Source organism: Rhinopithecus bieti, unplaced genomic scaffold (assembly GCF_001698545.2).
Source record: "Rhinopithecus bieti isolate Rb0 unplaced genomic scaffold, ASM169854v2 scaffold_33935, whole genome shotgun sequence".
NCBI classification, from domain to species: Eukaryota; Metazoa; Chordata; class Mammalia; order Primates; family Cercopithecidae; genus Rhinopithecus; species Rhinopithecus bieti.
The window spans coordinates 712,336-738,521 of record NW_016814646.1 but is presented as its reverse complement, the minus strand read 5'-3'; the positions used below and the strand labels follow the sequence as shown (position 1 = coordinate 738,521).

The 26,186-nt window shown below is 39.6% G+C and overlaps 1 protein-coding gene across 1 annotated transcript in view; it reads right to left on the bottom strand.

The window, feature by feature from the left end:
• Positions 1-26,186, bottom strand: part of WDFY3 (WD repeat and FYVE domain containing 3) — a 267,982-nt gene that overhangs the window by 12,441 nt on the left and 229,355 nt on the right. The window contains 12 exon segments of the mRNA XM_017851638.1: positions 79-175; positions 1,649-1,831; positions 5,429-5,608; positions 7,840-7,998; positions 8,966-9,120; positions 10,218-10,365; positions 13,420-13,632; positions 14,174-14,265; positions 19,697-19,850; positions 21,361-21,467; positions 22,427-22,544; positions 25,946-26,065. Of these exon segments, the coding sequence (XP_017707127.1) occupies positions 79-175; positions 1,649-1,831; positions 5,429-5,608; positions 7,840-7,998; positions 8,966-9,120; positions 10,218-10,365; positions 13,420-13,632; positions 14,174-14,265; positions 19,697-19,850; positions 21,361-21,467; positions 22,427-22,544; positions 25,946-26,065 (1,726 nt within the window).

Sequence of the window (26,186 nt, the reverse complement as noted above, 5' to 3'; positions counted from 1 at the left end):
TGTTTGGTATAAGTTTATCCACAGTGACTGAAAAGAAATGTGAAAAAGACTGAGTCATTTTTAGAAAGTATTAAATACCTATTTGTGCTTCTGGACAGTCTTCCTGCATTTCCAGGACTTCAGCAGGCTCAGGAGCTGGTGTTTCAGGAACTTGCAAAAATTCCATCCTCCAAAACTAAATTTAAATAAGTACAGAAGTTAAAACGTTACAAAACAGATTAAGGAACCAATTTACATTACTCAATGAAGATAGACTCTCAGGGTTAACAGATAACTTAATTTCCATCATGTTATACAGTTAGATTTCCCGTATCTTGGAAGATGTGGCAGGGGACTGCCTATACACAATGGCTGTTTCAAAGTAGAGGGAAAAGATTATAGTCATATCAGTTTAAAAACATGGTTCAGGCCAGGCGCAGGGACTCATGCCTATAATCCCAGCGTTGTGGGAAGCCAAGGTGGGCGGATCATTTGAGGTCAGGAGTTTGAGACCAGCCAGGTCAACATGGTGAAACCCTATCTCTACTAGAAGTACAAAAATTAGCTGGACATAGCAGTCCATGATTGCAATTCCAGCTACTTGGGAGGCTGAGGCAGGAGAATTGCTTGAACCCGGGAGGCAGAGGTTTCAGTAAGCTGAGATTGCACCACTATACTCCAGCCTGGGAGACAAAGCAACTCACTCTGTCTCAGAAACAAAACAAAAACCTAATTCAACTAAGTAAACTTTTTTGTTTCCTACAAAAACCTCTCAGTCTTGCATATGCTAATATACATTATAGATCCCCAAGAAGGCACACAGTAAACAGAATCCCCAGGTGCCCAGCTAGGGAGCTATTTTATGCTGCTTCACAGATCGAGCATGTGAAATACCACTGTCAAGGAAGCGGACTCCAAGGTGTGTGTGTATGTGAGTTTTTGTGTGTGTGTAGATGTGTATTGTGTGAGGTACAGGGTGTGGTAGTGGAGTGGCCTGATGGCCTCACTGTCTCTCCATATGTGACTCTGACTAAAGAGGGTGGTAATCAGCTGCTCTCTGCTTTTACAAAGAGCACAATTAAAGAAAAACAAGCACAAAGAAAAGTCTCCTGAGACAGAAACACTCAAATACTGCAACAGACGACAAAAGTGAATACTCCATTGCCTCTATTTTCTGTAGAGGCCCAGCATATAGCAACCTAAGAAAAGGATAAACTACATCTAGGCTTCAGGTGCAGTCATCTGGGATCCTAGCTGGGGACGCTGGGAAGTGTTTTCCAGCACTGTGATTCTCTGTAGGGAAGAGACTTATCCCTGCTCACTATGTTTTCTCTACGAAGCCATTTGACAGGCTGAAAAGCCAGTACTTCTGCAGTTTGCATTTTGAGCAATCCCAGTGTGACATGGGAATCATGTTTAAGTGACCTAATTGTGTCAAGCTGTCAAATGGCCAGTAGCACTACCAGATCTACTTTATAGGAAGAAAAGAGGCCAAGACACCGGTGTTCCTCATGTCTGATAATGCAGAGGCCAAGGCTTGTCTGAACTGGAGCAAGAGTTCACTAAACATTACAACCTGTTCAGGTATTCTTAACCTGTAGTTAGCTGCAAGTTTCAGGTAAACTGGGATGACAAATATCCTAATGAGTTTTTCTCTCAGCTCACTTACCCGAACCACTCCATCTGAGTGTCCTGTCACTATGACGTTCTGTGTGTCCCATTCGTTCATTTCCGACACGCAGCAGCAGATGATCTGCTGGCTCCTACCTGTGAATGTGTTGACACTCACGATAGGGTTCCCATTGATGCTCCACACATGGATATATGTGCCAGCGCAGGACACAATGTCCCCCTGAGAAGAGAGAGAAAAATGTCATTCTCTTTGCTCCCTTCCAATTACCTTCTGGTTTCTGAAGCAAACTGAATCCCTGGCCTAGTTCTCAGAAAGTTTTTCAGTCCCAAGACTAGCGGCTAATTTCTTAGGTAATCTGAAATTCAGTGCTTGCTGACTTAAAAAAAATACCCTGAACAAAGGCTTAAGAATTCACAGTTGAGTGGATGCAGTGGCCAAAGGGACCATGGATGGAGACAAAGGGTAGGTTCACGTCCCTGGCACACTGTTGAGCAAGGTCTGGCGACACAAGAAAGCTCCCTGTCATCTGAGGAGAAGATGAACTACTCTTCTTCCTCTCATTGTTAACAAAATCTATTATGCCTTTCATCTAGAGGCAGGAATCCACCTCCACTTTTACAAAGTGAATCCAACCACTAAAACTACAGGGTAGAAGAGGCATTTTTCAGTCCAGATATAGTTGTGTTTCTTCAATAAATCAAAAGGCACAATCTTGGTAATGCTGTAATATCCTATTTTAAAATCTGTATTCAAAATAGGGGTGGGGAATGTTGGGGAGAAAAGGAAACTGGTACATGGGTCACTTCTTGGCAAACTTAGTAAAAACCAAGATCCCTGAGCTGATAACTTACGTTTTCATGAGTTCCAAAGGTAGAAAAGAACAACCTATTTTCTCAAATTCTACCAGGCTGGGCTCTACCCAACCTGGTGAGAACACAACCCACTATAGTTAAAGAAAGGAGGATGCTTTCTGAAGCATCTCCTGCATGCCAGTCACTGGGGTGGAGACTTCAGATGTTCTAGTTAACACAGAAACCTTGTGAGACTATCATTAGCCTTGCTTCAAAGGATGAAAGTGAGGGGCAAAGAACTTGAGTAACTTATTTATCATCAGAGATTTGAAGCCAGCTTTCTATAGCCCCAAAGCTTATATACCATACCGTGCTGCCTCTCTCATTCCTAAGATAGTCTGGATATCACAGTGATGGGTATTAGCTTTAGAAAAGACCTGGTGAAATTCAGTACCCTCAGGAGATACATAAGAACCTACGTAAGTCTGAAGATGGTCAGCAAAGACAGAGGAGAACTGGAAGCTGCAAAGCAGCATCAACACATAAGAAGGTAAGGTGGAGGAGGCTGGGGTAGGGTGAGGGGGAGGACTGGGCCTGTTCCATCCAGTCTGTGCTGCACCGTCTATGCTGGTCTTGCTACTGCTCCTCCTTGTTCCTCCCACCCCCCAGCTCTTCTTCTACCAAAATGGCAAGAAATAAACCAAAACCCAAACTGAAACAATACTTAGCAAAGCATCGTTGTGTCTACTTCTGTATCAGTTACTGAACCATCTCTGACTATGAGTGTCAGCAGTTGAGTTTTAATTAGTGGCCTCAGTCTCCGCAAGAGACAATTGCTCCATTCTGCACTGGGCAAGACCTTCTTCAGTTACTTTGGGGACTTAATTAGAGTTTATTAGAGTAAATCCTGTTGTTATGAAGGCAGAGACATAAGAAGAATTAAAGGCAAAGTGGCGTTGGCCTAAAATGTAAACTGAAATAAAGCAGACTTGATATTGGTTGGAGAAACACAACAGAAATAGAAATCTTCTCATGAGTTATTAAGATATTACAAGAGCATCTTAAAAAGACTGCTTTTGTAGTATTTGCAGCAAATATTGCAATCCAATAGTGTACACTGGCTCAAACAACTGGCTATAATAAAATTATCAGTATTTAAGTTAAGAACAACCCCAAAACAAAGTGCTCCAAATAATGGATTAAGCATCTGATTCAACACTGCTGCCATCAGAGTGGTTCTACAGCACCCACATTTTTGTAAAGCTCTTTAGGTTCAAATGTTTGCAGGACCAACCCAAGGTGTTGTTCTGAAAACCTCTTAAAGCTTTCAGACACAAACAAATTTGGCTCTTCTACCCTTGCATGTCCCCTACTCATTCTCAACCTGAGTACACCTGCCATTATTAATCAGATACTCTAAGTGACTGACAACTATAAATGAATTTCTTTCTTTTTCCTTTTTAAATAAGATGATTACAAGATAGTTGACTAAAAGTGTTAACACTGAGTAACTTCTGGTAGAAATCAAAGATGCAGCACCCTTGATGAGGAAAGCTGTCTGTGTAGGTGACAGTGTGAACATCACTCAATGACATGGCTAGAACTGTTCTGTGCATGAAGGATGGCCCTGCGGTAGGGGTGAAGGTAAGATGGCAATGGATATGTATAGCTAAGAAGCGACGAGGCTTGGGTGGGTTCCTGCCGACTCCCAAGACTGATTTGTATATGGGGCATCACCTACATGCTGACACACATCATCTACTTACTAATGCGATAAGCATGTGGGGCCTCAGTCTCTGTAAACCTGCCCTCAAGCTTCCCCTGCTTCAAGACCATCCTAGCAATGAATCTCCTCTTGTCTGCTTCAGGTGGGCTTGGTGTGTGTAGAGTGCTCCTAGACAAGGGCATTTATTTTATTTGACTTCTTTCATTTATTTGTATATGAACTATTTATTTCTGAAAACAGCATCTTTTGATAACTTTTGGATCTGTTTTGAAAATAGCTATATAAGAATTTTTCTCTTGTTTGGGTACTAAATGTCACCCTTTTACTTTCCATACTCTGACTATATTTTATTAAAAATTTCAACACATTTCTAACGCTCTTCTTTTTCTGTTGTCCAGGCTGGAGTGCAGTGGAGCGATCTCGGCTCACTGCCATCTCCACCTCCCAGGTTCAAGAGATTCTCCTGCCTCATCCTCCCAAATAGCTAGGATTAAAGGCACCCACCACTGGCCTGGCTAATTTTTGTATTTTTAGTAGCGATGGGATTTCACTATGTTGGCCAGGCTGGTCTGGAACTCCTGACCTCAAATGATTCACCTGCAGTGGCCTCCCAAAGTGCTGGGATTATAGGCATGAGCCACCAAGCCCGGCCAATTTCTAACGTTCTTAACAAATCCTACAGATTTCTTGTTTTTTAAAAAAACATTCTAGAAAGTTTTGTTTTATTTTAATCGAATCTTGTTCTCTCTAATGTATGCAACAGTGAATGGACTTTAAGACAAAACTGCTCTCTGGATTACAAACTTTAACATCTATTTGCTTTTCAAACAACACTAAGTCAAAGAAAATGTAGTAACTTTTATAAAATGAGTGTCTATCAACTTCAAAAACAATGAGTCATTTTATAGAAGAAAAATTTATTATTTTTTTTAAGAGACAGTGTTTTGTTGTGTTTCCCAGGCCGAGTACAATGGCTATCACAGGCACAGACCACTACTGATCAGCATGGGAATTCTGATCTGCTCCATCTCCAGCCTGGGCTGGTTCACCCCTCCTTAGGCAACCTGCTGGTCTCTGGCTTTCAGGAGGTCGTCATATCGATGCTGACCTTACTGCAGACATCTGATGGGTATACTGCCTAGAGCCCAGAAGTCCTGGGCTCAAGTCATCCTCCCACCTTAGCCTCCTGTGTAGCTGCAACTACAGACACATTCCCCCGAGCCCCACCATTGTTAATGTATTTTGGCCAAGACTACTTGTTTACCTAAACGTAAGTGAAGTGGGCAATTTACTACTTACTGTTAATTCATTGATACAAAGAGCAGAAACTGGAGCTCGATGCCCGCGAAGCTGGGTTAGAAATGACAGTTTGTTCAAATCCCAAATGATACAGGTTCGATCCCGGGACCCACTGACAATTATGTGATAGGCTAATGATGCTGTGGCACAGGTGACGGTATCAGTGTGGCCCAGTAAGGCCTACAAATGAGAACAAACAAACAAAATCAGGTTGTTCTCAGTGACAGGGTTCCACGGCGACTCCAGAAGCTCCTGGATGCATCAGGAAGCAGTGGCACGCATGCTGGGTAGTAGGTGACTCGAGCAGTGGTGTCTGGAGAGTCTGGAAGGCAGACCTCCTTTCTCCTCCTGCTGACTGCCCTTGCCTCAGCCCATGGGGGTAGAGAGAAGTCTGGAGCATTCTGGAGGCTCTTCTCTCTGTTTTCGCATTACTTCTTCCCTGGAGGTGGGCCAGGATCTTAGAAGGAAGAGGCAGTGACAACCACAACCCAGCTTGGGTTTCTTTATACCATTTTTATGTAGAGATGTATTGATTATGGGCACCAAAAATACAGAATTTCAACTCTGTATCTATTCCTTTATGCCACAAACTCCTGTTCAGACCATTCTAAGGAATTACAATTGAATGAATTTTTTAAAAAATGCATAAACTGTGAGAACCACATGGTTATAGCACGTGGTCTACAATAGACAAAGGGAGAATGTAGTCCTGAGGCATCAACATGCTGAAGTCCTGCTGCCAGTGGGAGATATCTGAATATCTGTGCCTGAGAGGAATTCTTTCTTTAAACTAGAATAAGAACTTCCCTCTTTTGCTGGAATATGAAGAGAAACAGGACCCAGGGAAATGGCAATGTGTGAAAATAAGTAAATATTCTGAAGAAAAAGATTTAGATTACTGTTAGTAGTTCCTAAGTACTTAGAATGGGCCATCTGTCCGGGCAGAAAAACATATCCGCTTAATAATGAGTTGGCTTCATCTGCCGCCTTCCACACTAGGATGTAAGAACCGCCTTCCATTGTACATTTGGGGAGAGCCTTGGGTGTAAATCAGTGCAAACTTGGAGGAGAGATTTTTCTATCATGTATAGTAGGTATTTTTTAAAGATTGAAGGTTTATCAATTTTTTAATACTTTCGAGACAGAAAACTATCTGTGTATACACATGAAATGTGTGTGTGTGTGTGTGTGTGTGTGCATAATATAAAAAAATGAAGTGGCTTACAATTTCGGTCATATAGACATCTTTATTGCATGCTTAGCAAACTCCAGGAAACCATTTTAAGTAGGAAGTCCTTTTTACTGGCACATTACTTTCAAAGTGCATTTTCTAAATGGAAAATATTTTTAAGCAGTAGAATTTGGATCAGCAAAATGTACTATTAACCTTGTAATCTGTTCATTTCAAGACTTTCTCCCTCTTTATATGGCTTGCCTCAGGACCCAGCAACTCTGTGAAGTTTCTGGCCTATACAGATGATTCAGTTTTATACTGAACAGGGGTTCAATTTTTTTCTATAGGTATTTATGACACAACTGTTTGAGTTTGGCTTTTAAAATAGCTTTGAAGTCAGACAGAACTTAAATTATAGCTTTACTGCTACATGTGACTTTAGACTTGTGTCTTGACCACTCTAACCTATGTCTTTTTCAGGGGTAAGATGGGGCTAATAACTACCTTGTACAATTGTGTGGACTAGAGTTTTGTATTTGTAGAATACTCAACACAGTCCCCTGAAATAGAGGTGCTCAATAAATGGTAAGTGGTATTGTTACATTATTTTTCAAATTTGTATCATTAAAAATACTTAGATATATGCTCCTTATTTAAAAAAAGTTCTCTCCCAAATCAAATATATGAAATGGCTTAATTATAAAAGGACTCTTGCTTTAGGTAAAAATTAATAATAGAATTATGTATGTAACAGGCAATCAGAAATACTTGTTAATTAAATCATGAAGTGCTCTATTGAATATATTCATGAGTTTGGCATATCCTTAAGTATATGACAAATGAGAAAAGAGAAAAACAAAGAATAAAGAATTTAGTGGCAGATAAATGGAAATCACCCTGGAAGGAAATTAATGAGTCAATAGCAAACATGATTCAGTTTGCAAAATTTCAATTTGGACTTTTGCATTTATATTACTTAAATACACTGAAATATATGTTACCTAAAGATAACTATCTTCAGATTGTAACAAAGGGACCGGCTTAGATCATTATTAGAAACAGTTTATTCTGATTTCCTTTATTTTTCGAAAAAGTATTTCTAGCAACAGAACGTAACTTTGGTTTTGTCCAGTTATATCTGAAGTACCTCAGAATTATGGAAGCTTTTTACTTTCTACAGGGTGTAGGCACAGGAGATGGACTATGTCCCTCTTGGCATTTTCTATGTTCTTCTTACCTGTTTGAGGGTGAGGGTCTTGGCCTTTTCTTTGGAGGTGCCCATCTCCCACACACACACAACCGTGCTTGTTCCACCCGTGATGACCAGCTTGGGGTTGGGGCAGATTGCACAGAGAATCTGGCCCCACTCAGACAAGCATTCATAAACAGTCATGGCCTGTAAAGTAAAATGGATGTGAGACACACATGCAGTTAAGTACTACAAACTTCTGAAACTCAAGGAGCAGAGCTGAGTGGAGGTGCAGGAACCTCACTGGCAAATAGCAGCTCATGTTCTCAGCTAGCTTTAGTTCAGAAGCATATCCACTGAATCTCTACCCTGAACTACCCCTGCCACCTCCAACTATTGCTGCTGCTGAAAGCCATAACCAAAAAGGACTTTGTTCATAATGGGGGTCTCTGGTTTCTCCAGACTGGGAAAATGATGCTGAAATTGTGTGACCTATGGAAGGTGCAGGGGACAACGTGGCAAAAGGCTGCATTTGCTGTAGATAGAATGTGAAAAGAGAGCGCGACTGCTGCTGTTTAAGGAGGACATCAACAAAATAGAATCGTGTTACAAAACAACGTAACAGACTGTGCAGACTGTTTTCATCTTGCATTTGGGAGGGGACTGCTGGAGGGCAAACACAGGGCACTAAAGGATCACTACAGATTGTCTCTCCAAGAGGTACTTACGGGACCCAAAGCAGTTGCTGTTGCTTCTTGTGGGATAGAGCAACAGGTTTTCTGCCAGCTTGTTTGGAGCACTAAAATGAAAAGTGGGCCAGAGGGTGACTCATCAAAAGGAGGCTATTCTGGTTGACAGAAATGCTGAGCACCTTGCTGGCTGGGATCTCTCGGAGGAATTCTTTAAGTGAGAAGAAAACTGCTAGCCCCTATTACACAACTTTGCAAAAGAGGCTTGTTCTGCAGGGAACATGACGTCTCTATGAACTCCTTTTTCCTGCTCTCATTCAGTGAAGCACTCCTTTCCCCAAATAGGAAAGCTCACTTTTCCTTTGGGGTTTGGAAGAACAGCTGACAAGTCCTTGGACTGGGTTCTCCCCAACCCTATTACTCATATAGGATAGCCAGACCACAAAAGAGCAATATTAAATGAGTAGGCAGGAAATAATGCAAACCTTGTCTGACTCATAGGTTCCCAGTCTGCAACTGAGGTCTGCATATCCCCAAGCAAAACTTTTATTCCAGGTTGGTGGGATAAGAACCTTATTCTGTTCCACGGCAAGAATACCTTTATCTGTACATACAATTTGTCCCACAGGTTCTTTGAGTTCTATAAAAAAGAAATCACGGTATTAGGACAGGAACAGGAAAAACTAACGTCATCATCTCATAGAGGATGATAATTTCAAATATTCATATAAATCAAGCATCCTGACACCTACATTGAGACAAAATAATCTCAGAAACACAGCTGGGCTTTTGAATCTCCCACAAGACCTGCTGGGTAGAATGGTGAACCTAACAGGTCCTCTGCAGGACGTCCCTCCAGTTTTCCTATTTCTGGGCACTCTCTGGTTAGGTTACTACCATTCAGGTCTGCCTCTCTAGGGTTGTACAGAGTAATCTGGGATGCTCCCCAGAATGTCATAGGGACACAGATGATCAACAAATCTATGTCCTTAGTACTTCCCAAGTCATAGCCAGCCCTTAGACTTCCTCAAGGAAGGTCAGGTCATTCCCCAGAGGCACGTACTCCTTGCTCCACACCAGTACTCTGATGACCACATTACTACTCCAGAAGAATCGCCAGGAGTGACGACGCTGGCACAGAGCAGAGTCTGTGTAATGAGGCCAAATGACATAGAATGGCACACAAGTTAACCAGACTTTGTTCCAATTCTTGGATATTTTTAAGCGACAACTTCAAGATTTTGCAGAACTTTTTTTTTTCATTCTAAGGGAAAAAAACTTACTTGAAAAAATATTTTTACATATCCCATTATACCATTAGATAAAAGATAGATGTCTTTTCACTGGCATACTAAAAATACGTTCTTTTACTAATATATCGGATAGGCAGAACATATTTAAATGAGAATGAAATTATGAAGCCAATTTTTTTTTTTAACCTAGAAAGTTGAAGTTACAAGATTTTGATATTTTAGAGCTCTGATTATCTTAAAGAGGAGAGAGAAGACTGTTTGGTTCTGATATGAAGTCCAACAAGCCAAAAAAAGAAAACAGAGAAAAAAAAGCAAAAAGAGAAAATATAAATACTGGTAGGTAATTAGTAATTTAACACAAAATCTATGGCACTTATTAAACAAATTATGCTATTGTCAAAAAGCAAATTTGCTATTGTTAAACTGGGATTATTAAATAATCCCATTAAATCACAAATCAAAAGTTTATTTCTCATTATTTTACCTTTTACAGGTGTTAGAGAAGGCCTCAAGTTGTCTAGATGATGAAAAAAGATCTTGTCACTTGTAGATCCTGGTAGGACACAGATTCCTGCATTGTCTCCATTGAGTCGACTTCTCACTCGCTTTGGTGGATGAGGTTTTTTAAATAACTGGTATGAAAGAAGATGACACACTTTATAGTGAAAGATCACACTTATAAGCCCTTTTATATGCCGAGCATTGTGTTCTTATTTCAATTAAGGTTCACAAGAACCAGTAGGTACTATATTATCCTCATTTCACACCTGAGGAAAGAGGCTACGAAGGTGGCCAGAGAACTCACACCTGAATAAGCAGGGGCAGGACTATGATACTAAAGCATTGGCTATTGTCTTGTTCTACGCTAAGCTGAATTCACAATAACTTTCTAAAAGAAAGTTAATCTATAGTTGATTGACAATTATTTTCCAATGATATTCGAAAGTTAACTCTTAGTAGCCTAATATCATTCTGTGCCACTGAAGGCAGGCAGACATTCTATCTAATTGGATTATTTTTGGTTTCAATGTGGCCTATGTGATTTAGAAACATCATTTTGGTGTCCTAAAAAGGTGTTACTGATTTGCTGAAAGTGTGAACATTATCTTCTTTGTACTCTGCTATGTTGTAAAGGGAAAAAAGAAAGCAAAAATGTGCTACATCATCATTCAGTATTTCTATAGGATTAAAAATATTAATGGCTGGGTGAGGTGGCTCATGCCTGTAATCCCAGCACTTTGGGAGACCGAGGCGGGCAGATCATGAGGTCAGGAGTTCGAGACCAGCCTGGCCAATATGGCGAAACCCGTCTCTACTAAAATACAAAATTAGCTGGGTGTGGGGCACACGCCTGTAGTTCCAGCTACTTGGGACGCTGAGGCAGGAGAATTGCTTGAACGCAGGAGGCGGAGGTTGCAGTGAGCAAAGATTGCGCCACTGCACTCCAGCGTGGGCAACAAAGTGAGACTCTCGCCTCAAAAAAAAAAAAAAAAAAAGCTACATTACAGGCATTACTATTTTCTCAATTATTGTAACACTCTTTGACTACAGGCATAGTTTCTGTTGGAAAACTAGTATTTGAGGAGGAGATCTTGAAAAACTTTAAAGGAAATGGATTTAAGTATGACTACAGACACCCAATCACACTTTATAAAAATTCAGATATTTGGGGTTTCCAGAGAAAAAGAAACCAGAAAAAAAAATTCTTTGTGTGCAGAGGGAAGACACCACATTCCAGGCTCTCAAACGCTTTAAAATGTTTTGTTTCGCTCATTTTATCTAGCATAACCGACCAAAAGATCAGGCTTCCTATACAAGAATAGCCATAGCTTTCTAAAGCACATTCATTGAATGTGCATTTACTCGAAGGCATCTTTTATGTGAAGGACCTAAGGACAGAGCACTGAGCGCCAGGCTGGCGGCCTATATATGATGTATGGGACGGATGCATGCACCATAACAAGCGTACAATTCCTGAGGATGGCCTTAGCTTGAAAGTCCCTCTATTAGCTCAACTGGTATGGTCCGCAGAAATATGCTGGCATCCAAAAGAGTACTTCCCAGACTTCTGGCCTCCTTCTACTTCCAACCGTAGCACGAAAAATCCGCTTCAAACGTGCAAGGTGTCTTGATTTTTATGTTCAGAATATGTACTTTCCCCGAGGGTAATGAAAAATGGGCTCTAGCCCCTTGTACACTCTCAGGAAAAAGAACAAGAGTTTAACTAAATACAAGGTATGAGGCAGATATTCGTCCGAACCTGTGAATGTTTATCAGCAAGTATATTTGCTTAAAAAATAAGGCCCAGGTGCCATAGCTCATGCCGCTGTAATCCCAGCAGCTTTTGGTAGGCTGAGGTGTGAGGACTGCTTGAGTTAGGAGTCTCGAAGGGCCAGCCTGGGCAAGCACAGTGACGGAGCTCTATCGTCTATAAAAATAAAAAATAAATAAAAATAAAAGTAAACATGTTTCTTTATGAGGGATCAGATTTGCTATGGTGATCAGACTGCATTGTGAATGGTAAGCAGTTATATAGCATGTCCTGCTATCTTAGTTATGGCGTTTCTATATAAAAGAGATGGTGTCATTGTTTTGTGTGTTCTCCACAAGCTGTCAACCTAGCGAAAACCTCCAAGGTCAATTAACCTCACAGAAAGGCGAGTCCGTAGAGACATCTAACAGCAGGAACAGCAGAAGGTAGGAGCAGAGATCAAAGTAGGAGGCGCACTGTACTTAGTAAGAGGTGGGTGGTGCTGACCAGCTCCATCTAGTGTGCCTTCACACTCTGGGGAAAGTGGCTCTGCAGTTAGCTAGCTGGTGCACGCCAGCCCTCCCTGCCATTACCTCGGACAATGGCGAATGAGAAGAAGGGGGATGAGGTCTCTTCAGTGGGAGGTTTGGCTCATTGTGCTGACATGAAAGCAGGCCTACAGTATCGGGTGCTGAAAGGCTTAGATCTTGGTCTTCCTCTCACAAAAGTTCCAGAAGGTGGTGAGGGCAGCTATTGCATGTCCTAGGCATTCCTGGTGGCACTGTGCTCTCCCACCAGCACAGCACTTATGCCTATGTCAAGACAATCTGAACCCAATCCAAAATCATTCTGTTCCCCTGAACTACTGACAAGCTGTTTCTTAGTGGTCTTCTGCCTCCCCGATTTGGGGGTCCCCAGGCCGTGTGTGGTGTGTGTGTGTGTGTGTGTGTGTGTGTGTGTGTTGTGACGAGACACACAACAGAAAAGAAAGAGAGACACAGAGAGAGAGGTGCGCGCATAGAGTAGTTTATTCTGACTGAGACCAGAATGAACTTCTAAAGTTTAAATATGACCATATCATTTCTCTGCCTAAAATCAGCACTGGTTTCCCACTGACCTCCAGACAAAACCTCATCTCTGTGTATGTGGCCTATGAGGCCCCTCCTGTTATGTCTTATGGAGGTTTAAGAAAGCACACCCTGCATTAGTCTGTAAGGGATAATTCTCTTTAAACAAAATTTTTATTTATTTGGAGTGTGAGAGTGAGAAAAAAGCAACAATGTAGGAATCTATTGAAATACTAGGTGATGTTTATGGCTGTTTATTAAGTTAATCTAAACTTAATTATTTTGTGGTCATCTACAGTCTAGAGAAATGTTACAAAATTTACAAAATCAAATAGAGTACATCAATCATAAGAAAAGAACATCCATACCTGTTTAGGGATCTGACCGAAGTTATTAATGAACCCAATTGTGGCTGTCTCCTTTAGTGGGTCATTGATGTTGTAGATATCCACTTGACCCTCATAAAAAAGATGATGGAAGACATTTACAGCTTCTACTGCAGCAGGGCCTTGCTGTTTATACCCGAAGATTAAGTCAATCCACTCATGTAGATGGGCACTCACATAATCACACTCCAAAGCCTATAATTTCAAACACAGATTTAGTCACTGACTGACTTCTATTACTTGCTCAGAGACTAGAAAAACCTTGGTAAGTGGTTAATAGGAACAAAAATAACTAAAATAATAAAACAACATAATAGTTCCCTCTTACTTGTGGTTTCACTTTCTGAGATTTCGGTTACCTGCAGTAAACCATGGTTTGAAATTATTATATTTATGAGAGTGAGAGAGAGAGATCACATTCACATAGCTCTTAGTATGTTGTTACGATTGTTCTATTTTATTATTATTCTTAATCTCTTACTATGCCTAATATATAAATTAACCTTTATCAGAGCTACATATGTATAGGAAAATACATAGTTTATATACACATAGGGTTTGGTACTATTCCTGGTTTCAGGCATCCACGGGGGTTCTTGGGATGTGTCCCCTGTAGATAAGGGGGCCTGGCTGTGTTAGTAACAAACAGGTGATACTCTGCTAGAGGCCCTGTCTTTGTATTATGTTCAATGACCAAATGAAATCCAACTTCAATTGCAAAGTGTCCTTCCATTACCTCACGATGGACTCTGATGAATTCTCGTGGGTCCCCTTTTGCCCAGGGTGGAAGGATAACATCTCCAAGCTTGGTGCCATTTTGTTTACAGCCTATGCAATTGGATACATTAAAAAAAAAAAAAAAAAAAAGAATGGGATAAATGGTTAACTTTATATTAATCTGACAGACAAATGGTGGGTTAGAATCATTACCAGAACACTGAGATTATACACCAGAAAGGACTTCAGAGATTATCAATCTAGTATCCCTCAAGGCTGCTCCTCAGATCACTCCAGCAGAAATAGTTACTAAGTCAGCAAAACTGAGGCCCTTACTGCCAATGTCTTCAGGAAATGCTGAGTTATACAAAGTGAAACATGCTTCTCTCTGCAGAGTCTTGAGGGCAGGACTCCTCAGAGGTTTAATATGCTAACATGCACTGCCCTTCTCTAAGAGGGATATCGAATACAAAATGTCTGAAATTTAATTGACCACAGGACTCCTTTTCAGTGAAACATTTTGCAGGGTTACTGTTTTGAATCTCCTGGACACAGTCTCCTAGAGATATCTGCAATACAAGAGGTTTATCATATCGCTGACTCTTAGGTTCTCAAAAGAGCTCTGTAGAACTGGCACGTACTTTGCAGTAAGCATTCTCATTTAAAAGTGAAATCTGAAATGACATAACTTTTGCTGTTATTGCATCATTTAACAGAAAAAATATTTGGAAAACTATAGGGCTACCTGTCAAAACAAAAAATAACATGTGATAAAGCACATAAATAACATTTATTCCATATAAACTTATTTTAAGTGATAGCCAGATAATTTCTAAAATACAAAAGAAACCATTCACTATGAAATCTATCCACATCAAAATATATTAAATTTGGCTGCATCTAAGCAAAGACGTTGTTTTTCTTTTTTTGAAATATACCAAAAAAGTCACTTTAGCTTACAGAGTTTTATAGGTACAAATCAGATTATCATTGTAAAATGACTCTACAAACAACAATGTTGACTCACTAGTTTAATAGCAGTTGGTTAGATAAATACTTATATTGGAAATTTTCATACAGAAATGCAGTTGTTCAAATTTTAGAACACAAAGCCAATTCCAAGTGAAAGCAAATAAAATATTTCCCTTAGATACAATCTTGCCTTTAGCATTACTAGTTGATGGTTTATTTACAATGTGATATTAAGTGAGTGGTGCAAATATCAGTTTACTGTTTAAAGGAATGTCTTGACTTGGTTGGAAAGGTTACCATATGATTCAAGACAAAGATAAATCCAGTTATTACAACCCTTCCTCCTCAACCACACACACCACACACTCTGTGCTGAATCCCCCTGAAATGCCCACTAGGCCTAATTTTTTGGTAATAATAAACAGGTAAAAAGGCTACTTGAGAAAGAAATCACTTTTCAAAATTTTGCTATAATCCTTGAATACTTATTTGATAGAATTTTATTTTAAGAACACTATATGCAATTTTAAAATGACATATAAAGGTAACATAGTCTGTAGGAAAGCCTTTGTCTAAATCTTTTTTTTTTTTATATATAGGGTCTTGCTCTGTTGCCCAGGCTGGACTGCAGTGGTATAATCGTGGCTCACTTCAGCCTTGAGCTCCTGGCCTCAAGTGATCCTCCCACCTCCGACTCCCATGTACAGGCACGTGTCACCATGCCTGGCTATTTTATTTTGAAGGGATGAGGTTTTGCTCTGCTGCTCAGGCTAATTTTGAACTCTTGGCTTCAAGTGATGCTCCCACCTTGGCCTCCCAAAGTGCTTGAATTATAGGTAAGAGCCAGTGCCTGGCCCTTAATTTTGCTATTCTGAAGCTCTCCTCCGTGTATATCCAAGGATATATGGACAACAAGACCCCAGGGTGAATATTACTTATCTCATAGCAAGGGGAAAAAAAAATCCAAGTGCTTTTTCTTTCTTTCTTTTTTTCTTTTGAGACAGAATCTTGCTCTGTTGCCTGGGCTGGAGTGCAGTCGTGTGCTCTTGGCTCACTGCAACCTCTGCCTCCCGGATGAGTCTTGTGCCTCAGCCTTCTGAGTAGCTGGGATTACAGGCACACAACACGATGCCCAGCTAATTTTTGTATTTTTAGTAGAGATGAGTTTTCACCATGTTAGCCAGGCAGGTCTCGAACTCTTGGCCTCAAGCAATCTGCCCACCTCAGCTTCCCAAAGTCCTGGGATTACAGGCGTGAGCCACTGCGACCGGCCCCAAGTGTGTTTTCTTTTACACCATTTACTATCTTTTCTGTGTGAAGAGGCAAACTGTTTTTTTTTTTTTCTATTGGGGTGAAATTCACATAAAGTCAACCATTTAAAGTGAACAATTCAGTGGCATTTATTCAGACACAATGTTATGCAACCATGATTTCTATCTAGTCCCAAAGCATTTTTATCACCCCAAAAGTAATCTTGTACCCGTTAATCAGTAGCTGCTCATATTACTTTCACTCCAGCCCCAGAACACCAATCTGTGTCCTGTCTCTGTGGACTTACCTATTCTGAGTATTTCCTATAAATGGAAATGTAGAAGATGTGACAGTTTTTGCCTGGCTTCTTTCACTTTGTATAATGTTTCTGAGGTTCAACCACATTGCAGTATTTATTAGTGCCTCATTCACTCTCATGGACGAATAATATTTCATCGTATGTATGTGCTACAACTGGTTTATCCACTCATCACTTGATAGACATTTGAGCTGTTTCTGCCGTTTGGTTATTGTGAATGATGCTACTATGAACATGTTCATACACACACTTAATGAGTTGTGTTTTCAATTCTACATACCAAGGAGTGGAACTGCTGGGTCATATGGAAATTCTGTTTAACTTTTTGAGGAACTGCCAAACTACTTCCTACAGTGGCTAAACCATTTTATGCAACCACCAGCAATGTATGAGGGTTCTAATTTTTCTGTACCTTTGCCAGCCCTTGTTATTTTTCAGTTCCCCCCACCCCATTATGGTCATCCCAGTAAATATGAAGTGGTAGCTCACTGTGGTTTTCATTTGCATTCCCCTAATGACTAATGATGTTGAGCATCTTTTCATGAGTTCACCAGCCATTTGTATAACTTATTTGGGAAATTGTCTATTCAAATCCTTTGCTCATTTTCCAACTGGGCTGTTTGTCTTTTTGTTGTTGAGTTATAAGAGTTGTTTATATTCTAGATACTAGATCCTCATTAGATATATTATTTGCAAATATTTTCTTCCATTCTGTAGGCATCTATTCATTTTCTTGATAACATTCTTGGATGCAGAAATTTCTAATTTTGATTAAGTCCAATTTATCCTTTGTTGTTGCTTGTACTTTTGATATCATATTTAAGAATCCATTGCCAAATTCAAGATCATGAAGATTTACCCCTATGTTTTCTTATAAGAGTTGTATGATTTTAGGTTTTATATACAGTGTTTTGAAGTGTTTTGTTTTCGAGACAGGGTGTCGGTTTATCACCCAGGTTGGAGTGTAGTGGCATGAACACGGGCTCACTGTATCCTCGACCTCCTGAGTAGCTGGGACTATAGGTGCACATCACCACGCCCAGCTAATTTTTGTATTTTTTGTAGAGATGAGGTTTTGCCATGTTGCCCAGGTTGGTCTTGAACTCCTGAGCTCAAGTGATTCACCTGCCTTGGCCTCCCAAAGTGCTGGGATTACAGGTGTGAGCCACCATGCCCAGCTCAACCACTGTTTTTTAAAGTATGCCATTTCAAGGAGGGAAGATAATTTGTTATGAGGGTGAACATAACAAAGATACATCCTCCTTTTTTTTAATTTACTTATTTTAAAAGTAGATTGGTTGGTTGGATTTGTACGTGGTCTATCTGGAACACTTTTGCAACACGGATTATCATAACTGATAGACGTTTCTGGAAGATTATGAGCTATCTCTTTCTTTATGCACCTCTCCATATTTGTCTCTTTGACAGTGGTATCCCTGGGGAAGAAGGCAACATTCTCCAAAGTTGAATTATAAGTGAACATAAGAAAACACTAACGTGGCTGTCCATGGTGGCTCACGCCTGTAACCCCTGCACTTTGGGAGGCCGAGGTGGGCGGACCACTTGAGGTCAGAAGTTCAAGACCAGCCTGGCCAACATGGGGAAACCCCATCTCTACTAAAAATACGAAAAAGAATTAGCCAGGCATGGTGGCGCATATAATCCCAGCTACTTGGGAGGCTGAGGCACGAGAATTGCTTGGACCTGTAAGGTGGAGGCTGCAGTGAGCAGAGATTATGTCACTGCACTCCAGCTTGGGTGACAGAGCAAGACTCTGTCTTAAAAAAAGAAAATGCTAATGTGCATTCATAGTCAAAGGCTATAGCAGGTATTTATTGATTGTCCTTGTTGACTATCTATTCTATTCTTTTGGGAAAACCCATCACTTTCTCTAATCCTAAGTCCTAAAGTTGTGTCTTTAGCTGTTCAAGGGTGAGCTCTAGGCATAATTGGAGGTAATGAAAATCAATTTCAGGACTTTTCCTGGGGCTCTGGAGAGAGTCTTGTTATCTTTCCCATTAGATCCCATTTCACAAAGGTAGAGTTGCTAATGGACAATTAAATACATAAAAATTATCTTTAGCAAACTTCAATAGAAATATCTTTCACATGTATAGGATACAAACACTTCCCTGTATTTTCTGTCCATGACACTTTGGAGGTAGTACAGTTATAATTTATGTGCTAACTCTTATAAAACAGTAGAAAATACAAGGAATGAAAAAATATAAAACAACAAATATCTGGCAGGAATATTCTAACATGAAAACAATGGAATTCTGATATGCTTTAAAAGAAATACTCAGAAGCACAGATCAGCAAACTGTAACCAAAGTCAAATCCACTTCCTCTAATCGCCAGATAATATAAAAACAGCACTGATCAAGTTTTCTTGTTTTATAAGTGCTGATTTGGTCCTGTTTTCTAGAAAATAGAGCCCTTATAGGATAAAGAAAAGGGATTTACTTAAAGTTATTCTAAGTTCTAATTTTAAAACACATTAGCATATAAACCAAGAATATATTAGGCAATAAACGAGATTAAAACAATACGTGAAAAATTCGGATATACCACTCTTAGCTATTAAATGGGTTTCAATAGTAATATTTTTCAAATAAATTTTCACTTCACCTTTGTTTTCATCAAAACAACAAAATTCTAAATGTTTATTTAGAGACGGAGTCTCGCTCTGTTGCCCAGGCTGGAGTGCAGTTCACGATCTCGGCTTACTGCAACCTCCACCTCCCAGGTTCAAGCAATTTTCCTGCCTCAGCCTCCTGAGTAGCTGGGATTACAGGTGCCCACTACCACGTCCAGCTAACTTTTGTAACCTCAAAAATGACATGTAACTACACCCAATTATAGCAAATGACTGCAAGAAACTATAACGAAATTTTTTTCTTGTTAATGTGTGTTGCAGACAATCTTCAGAGAAGTGACTTATTTCTACTGGGCTTTTCCTGGCTAACATTCCTAAGACAGTGCCATAGCTCTACGTACCTAGATCGAAGTTGTTGGAATTGAATAGGAATTCTGGTAAATAAAAGAACTCTGGAATAAGTTCTTTTACATCTGCCATGTTGTGCTTTGATGCTGAATACCAGGCCTCACGCACACTGTGAAACATCCGGTCAGCCAGGTCAAAGTGGCCACCCTGTGGGCAGAATGAGAAGACACCTCTCTATTACGGAACCATTCCCACCTGACAGCTTCTGTCAAGTTCAAGAGCTTGAAAACTCCAACTATATTTGGTGACATTTCAATTTCCCATTATTCTACATTACATGCACAAACATTTTTAATAAACATGAAACATCTAATTCTCTTTGGTGTAATCCTTACAGAGGGTTCTCTCCACATTTGTTTTATAACCAAACTGAAATTCAAATGTAAAGATTTTAAAAAGTCATCCAAAAAATAGTAGATTTTAAAGAGAGGACAAAGCTGTAAGAAATATGAGTTCTTCCATAGTTTGATGATGCCATCACAAGAAAAGATTCTAATGTAAATCATCTACAGTCGGAAACATTCAAATTATGTTTTGCTAATTGTATAAATTAACATGATATGCAAGTTCTCATACTAATGAGAATTAAATGGAGAATTAGAAAAGGTGATCAGTTACAGACTAATAAAGCAAATTAAAATAGAAAAGGGATATTTTTGACTACACAGCCTCATAGGTACACTACCCATCTTCTTCAGTAAAGCCCCCTATGCTGCTGTGTTTTAAGTGGACATGGTGTACCTGTCTTACGATGCTCACTGTGGGAAAATGCCAAAGTCCATGCCATGGCTGCCAAGGCCTGCCATACAATCTAGCCCGTTTCCTTGTTGACCTCTTCCCTTACAACTAACTTTCCTCCTTACTTACTCTATTCTGGACACACTGGCCACCAGGCTGCTCCTCAAACATGTCAGGTACAAGCCTGCCTTAGAGCCCTTGCATAAGCTCTTCCCTCTGCCTGGAACATGTATCTCCAGATGTCTGCAGAAGCAACACCCTTACCTCCTTTAGACTTTTTTTCACAGGAGACCTACTCTGACCACTCTACTTAAAACTGCATCCCACCCTGCCCAACCTCCTGTCCGCCCCACCTCCCACCCCCCTTTCCGGACCTATATCTTTCTGATAGCTTTTATCACATTCTAAAACACCTTACAGTTTTCTTATTTTTGATATTTGGCTGTCTCCTTCAACTGAAATACATAAACTGCACAGGTAAGGCTTTTCTCTTTATTAATTGAAGTCCTCCCAAGTACCTGGAACAGTGCCTGGCACACAGTAGGTATTTATTAAATATTTGCTGAATAAATGAAAGAGAATGTCCAGAAAAGCAATCATAATCGAGGAAACAGAGAATGAGCTGGAATATATCATGTTTTGTAAAATAAAATTGTTTAATTCAACCAGTTAGGGCTGGTTGAAAAATGTATGCTACTTATATATTTGATTAAAGGATGCTGGTACTTATTTGTTCTAAGCGAACTGTAGTTCATTAATCAATTTTGGTCCAACAGAATTCTACTTTAGTTATGTAACTACTTTGTCATTAAAACTTTACAGAGCTTCTTATAATGGAAGACAATGGTATTTTAAAAGGTGACATTTTAGATAGAAGAGTCTGGTATAAAATAGAAAAACCTCCAATTTAAAGTTTTACCTGTAGCCTTAAGAATATCTGTGTGAAAGGCTCCATCCTCACAAGGTATGAGGCCACAATCATTGCAGATGAATAGTGGGTCCCATAGTGGTATGCGGGAGTTTCTCCTGTTTAAGAAAATTAAAGCATAATTGAAACCAAAAGAAGAAATATGAAAAATAAAATCAGTATTACTTTATGTTTGAAAATAATAGCCCATGTGATAACTGTGACACTAAATGCAGTTAGTACTGGCATTTTCAGAAGGAAAACTTGATGATGACACCACTATCCCTCTCTTCTATATTTGACAGTAGTCCAAATTAAGTATAATTCAATGGCCTATTCCCACGAACTTAGTATGTCTACCAATTTCATGTTTTGAGGCTTACTATAATAGTTAACCCTTAATAGTAGACCATCTTCCATTAAAGCAGGATATTCACTTATAGTTACTTTTTTATTAGGTTCTGGCTTTGCAATTATATATTTCTCTAAATCATTATTTATGAATATTAAGCACTTTTTATGTATTTTACTACATATTCTCCTTGGCAGAGAGGGGGAACAAAAAGAGTTCACATAGGACTACAAGCTTAGGTTTTCTTTCTCCTTTGTTTGTTTTGCTTTTTTGAGGGAGAAACACAATAAACATTAAACATAATAAATAACATGTAAACTACATAGTTTTAGAATATAGTCATTTTTTTAAATGCGAAAGAGTTCTAAAAATTGCCTCAATAAAATTAAAGACAGACAATAAATTAAAGTGTGGTTCCTGGACTAAATATGATTAGAGACAGAGGCAGATTATGATGGGAAGTTTCTGTCCTATGCAAAGCAGGAATACTTAGTTTTCCACCAATACTCTAATAAGCTATTTAAAATGCCTTCTAAGCATGGCCACAAGTTGGCATGCAAACCTGATTCCTCTGCTATAATCATCTGCATATATGTGTGGACATATAATATATATAGATATGATATATAAGAAATTTGAAGGAGGATGTGAGAATGTCAGACCGCTACATAATGACTTACTTTTGAAACTTGGGTACAAGGTCCAATGACAGAAAAAGTTCCTTACCATTAGGATCCTCCCAGTCTTTATATCGCTTCTTATACTGAGCTAATCGTTCATCTGTTTGTGCTCCCATTGGCTTAGCCAGGTTTCTAAACGTCTTGGGATTAGTAAGATCCACCTCCTAAAATATAAAATGTAACTCAATTTCAAGTTACTATACACTGTCTAGCCTCACTAACGTAGATACAGTGGCTATAGTGGACAATGATGATTTAGAAACACACTAGTATCTATGGGGTCAAGCTGGCATAACTGGACTCCAAAATAATGTTATGTACATACTGTTTATCCACACTTTACAGACAGGCACATGGGAGTTTGTCAACCGATTCAGTTGGAAGACAAGGGCTTTGGAAATTATGTGTTTCACAGAGGAAGCCACTAAGGATCCAGGTTTAGGGGATGAGGATTAAGAGGGAAAATGCTTCCAAATCTTGGCAAGGACCCAGCAGGAGACTGTGGACACAACAGCTCCAATTCATCGTTAACCTCATCACTCACATAATTGGAGGATCAGATCTCCCTTCTCTCTCCTCCTTCCCTCCACCCCCACCCTATCTCCCTCCAACGTTACTTCTGAGCATTTCTTCTCAGAGGTGATCTGTAACTGATATAAACTAGAACACTCAGTAATTCTTTCACCTCTAAAAGATAACATCACACCAGATCAAGTAACTTCCCAATGAGACGGATTCTTCTAGTTTACCAGAGATTACTTTACAAGTTGATGAGTTGACCTAATTCATATATTTAAAAGGAAACTAAAATTTACTCCCTGAGGATTCTGAAAGTAGAAATTTGAAATATGTGCCTGTGGCATATTTGTGTCCTTTTTATAGGACATCATGAATAACCAGTTTTGCCAAACTTTTATTTTTAAAAATCTTGGGCAGGAGAAACTGATCTACATTTCTGAATGTAAGTCAAGTTAGTATATTTGTTATCTCAAAGTTTATATGTAAAGTACCTCGTTTATATTTTCTGGTTAATTTAACAAATGTTAAAGTATGTACAAAGTGCCAGGCATCATCCTATGGGCTGAGAGTTGACAGAGACATAAAATGGTCTGTGTGCTCAAGGACCTTGACCCTGTGACTGAGTAAAGTCAAACAAATAGCAGGATTATGCTGTAAAAGAAAGCTCCATGATTAAAATGGTGGGAAAAAAACCCAACATAGGTACCATATGATACAACTATAGGGCAGTGTGGGAATAGAAGGCAGAGGAGAAAAAGAACAGAAGGGTCTACATCACAGGGCTGGTACGTGAGTGTTTCCTGAAGGATGAAGTGGAGCTGGTCAGTTGAGTTAGTTGGTGGAGAGAAGAAATGCATGATGGGCACCGGGCAGGTCAGGCTGTGTGTGAAAAGCCACTAAATTATAGGAGAGGGATCTGGGTGCCCCACGATAGCTGTTCTGGGAGGACATGAGGAATATATACATAAGAGCTACAATGAAAAGGTTGCTATAGTCAGGATTTTCTACTCTCTCTCAAATTATGATGGTGATTCACTGAATAATTTTATTATTTATTTATTTTTACTTCATTATTTTATTTTTTTTTTGAGACAGTTTCTTGCTCTGTTGCCCAGGCTGGAGCACAGAGGCACACTCTCAGCTCACAGCAATCTCCACCTCACCAGCTCAAGTGATCCTCCCCTTTCAGCCTCCTGAGTAGCTGGGACTACAGATACATGTCACCATGCCTGGCTACTTTTTTGTATTTTTTGTAGAGATGGGGTTTTCCGTGTTGCCCAGGCTGGTCTTGAACTCCTGGACTCAAGCAATCTGCCCTCCTTGGCCTCCCAAAGTTCTGGGGTTACAGGTGTAAGTCACAGCACCTGGTCACGGAATGATTTTAAACAAGGGGATGACTCAATTAGTGTTCCTGAAACTGGCTGCAGTATAGAAGGCATAGTGAAGGAAGGAGAGACTACAGCATTAAGACCAGTCAGGAGGCTGCTGCAACAGTCCAATAGAAGATGCAGAGGGCCTGAAATGAGACACTAGGTACACTGATGGAGATGAAGGTAGAAATGCCTTGGCCACTGAGCAGACATGGACAGTAGGAAAAGTATAATTTCCAGCCTGTAAGACAGTATGGATGATGGTGCCATTTCCTAAGATGGGGAATACACAGTGAGGGTCAGAATTGTATCGGGAGAACGAGGTAGAGAATTGAAGGTTCAGTAATGGGACCTGTCATGTTCATGTGAGAATGTGAGATACATATTCAAATATGGGTTGACAAAGTACTCCACTCCCTTCTCAGAAAACCACATTTCTTTTGGACTTCCTGTCTCTTTAAAAATCTACATTTTCTTTCTAACTTTCCTTGATGGACTTAAAGAAAAAATATTTTCACTTATCAATCTTTACTCCTGATCTCTTCTTTTCCTTTTATTATTTATTATGTATTAGGTATGTAAATTAACTATACAAGCAAATATATAGATTCAAACATCAAATACACTAACGTACGTCCATGCATATAGGGTAGATTTCCTTTCATTCTTTCATTAGACCAAAATTTTCTGAGGATAGAAGCTTTATCCTTTTTAATACGTTGATGTCTAAAATTTCTGAAAGGATAAGCAGCCATGATTCTAGTGAATAAGAAGGTCTAATGAATTTCTGTATTTTAAAAACAATCTTTTTGGTTGTTTACCTAGGGCTAAGTGACTTTTGTTTTGCCTGCTACGGTTCATTTCCGAACTAATCAGATGTCTATTAGACAGGAGGTAAAGGAAGAGAGGAATCAAAACATTCATATACTTCTATCTGCTCTTGATTTTGAGACTTAAGTCAGGTACATGTTGAATTGTTGGAAATCTTCTCCCAAGGCTTCCTGGAATAGTATAAAAAATTTCTTTTATGTGGCAGTAATGTTTTGTAGAAGGGTTACTTTGTGTTTTCCTAACAAACACTTCAAACTACACAGATGGATTCTGACATCCACCAATAAATGCAAATTAATCAGCACTTAAAAAAACCGAATAGATATTATGAATTAATGGCCAGTATTCAATAAGTTGGTCAATTATCCAAACTTTTTATATGTCTGTGCTAAATGCTTCTGATCTATTTGAATTAAGTGTCTGTGCCTATTGAGAACATTAAACTACAAACCAAATAAAACATTTAGGCAACCGCAGTTTTTTTGTTTTGTTTTGTTTTCTCTTCAGAGACAGAGTCTTGCTTGGTAGGTCACCCAGTCTGGAATGCAGTGGCGCAATCTTGGCTCACTGGAGCCTCCACCTCCTGAGCTAAAGCAATCCTCCCACCTCAGCCTCCTGAGTAGCTGGGACAACTGGGGTTTGGCACCACGCCTGGCTAATTTCTGCAGTTTTAGTGGAGACAGGGTTTTGCCATGTTGCTCTGGCTGGTCTTGAAATCCTGGGCTCAAGTGATTCGCCTGCCTCGGCCTCCCGAAGCGCTGGGATTTTAGGGATGAGCCACTGCACCCTGCTTCAATTGTAGCATTTTAAAATTATTTTTGAAAATGTGTTCTACTAAGATTTACCTCTGAGTCGTAATCTGCAAGGATCCAGGGGAAGACAGGATACTGCATGAGATCATTATATGATCTGCCAGCCAAAGTGTTCAAATGCATCAAATATTGGAAGTTGCTGATTTCACCTCTCTGGAAAAGATGAATATTCATTTTGAGCAATCAATTATTTCCACTATGTTCAGCTTTTAAAATTTTATATGCAAAATGATGTAAAGGACAGATTCTTTTAACAAATTTCAGAACAATGAAA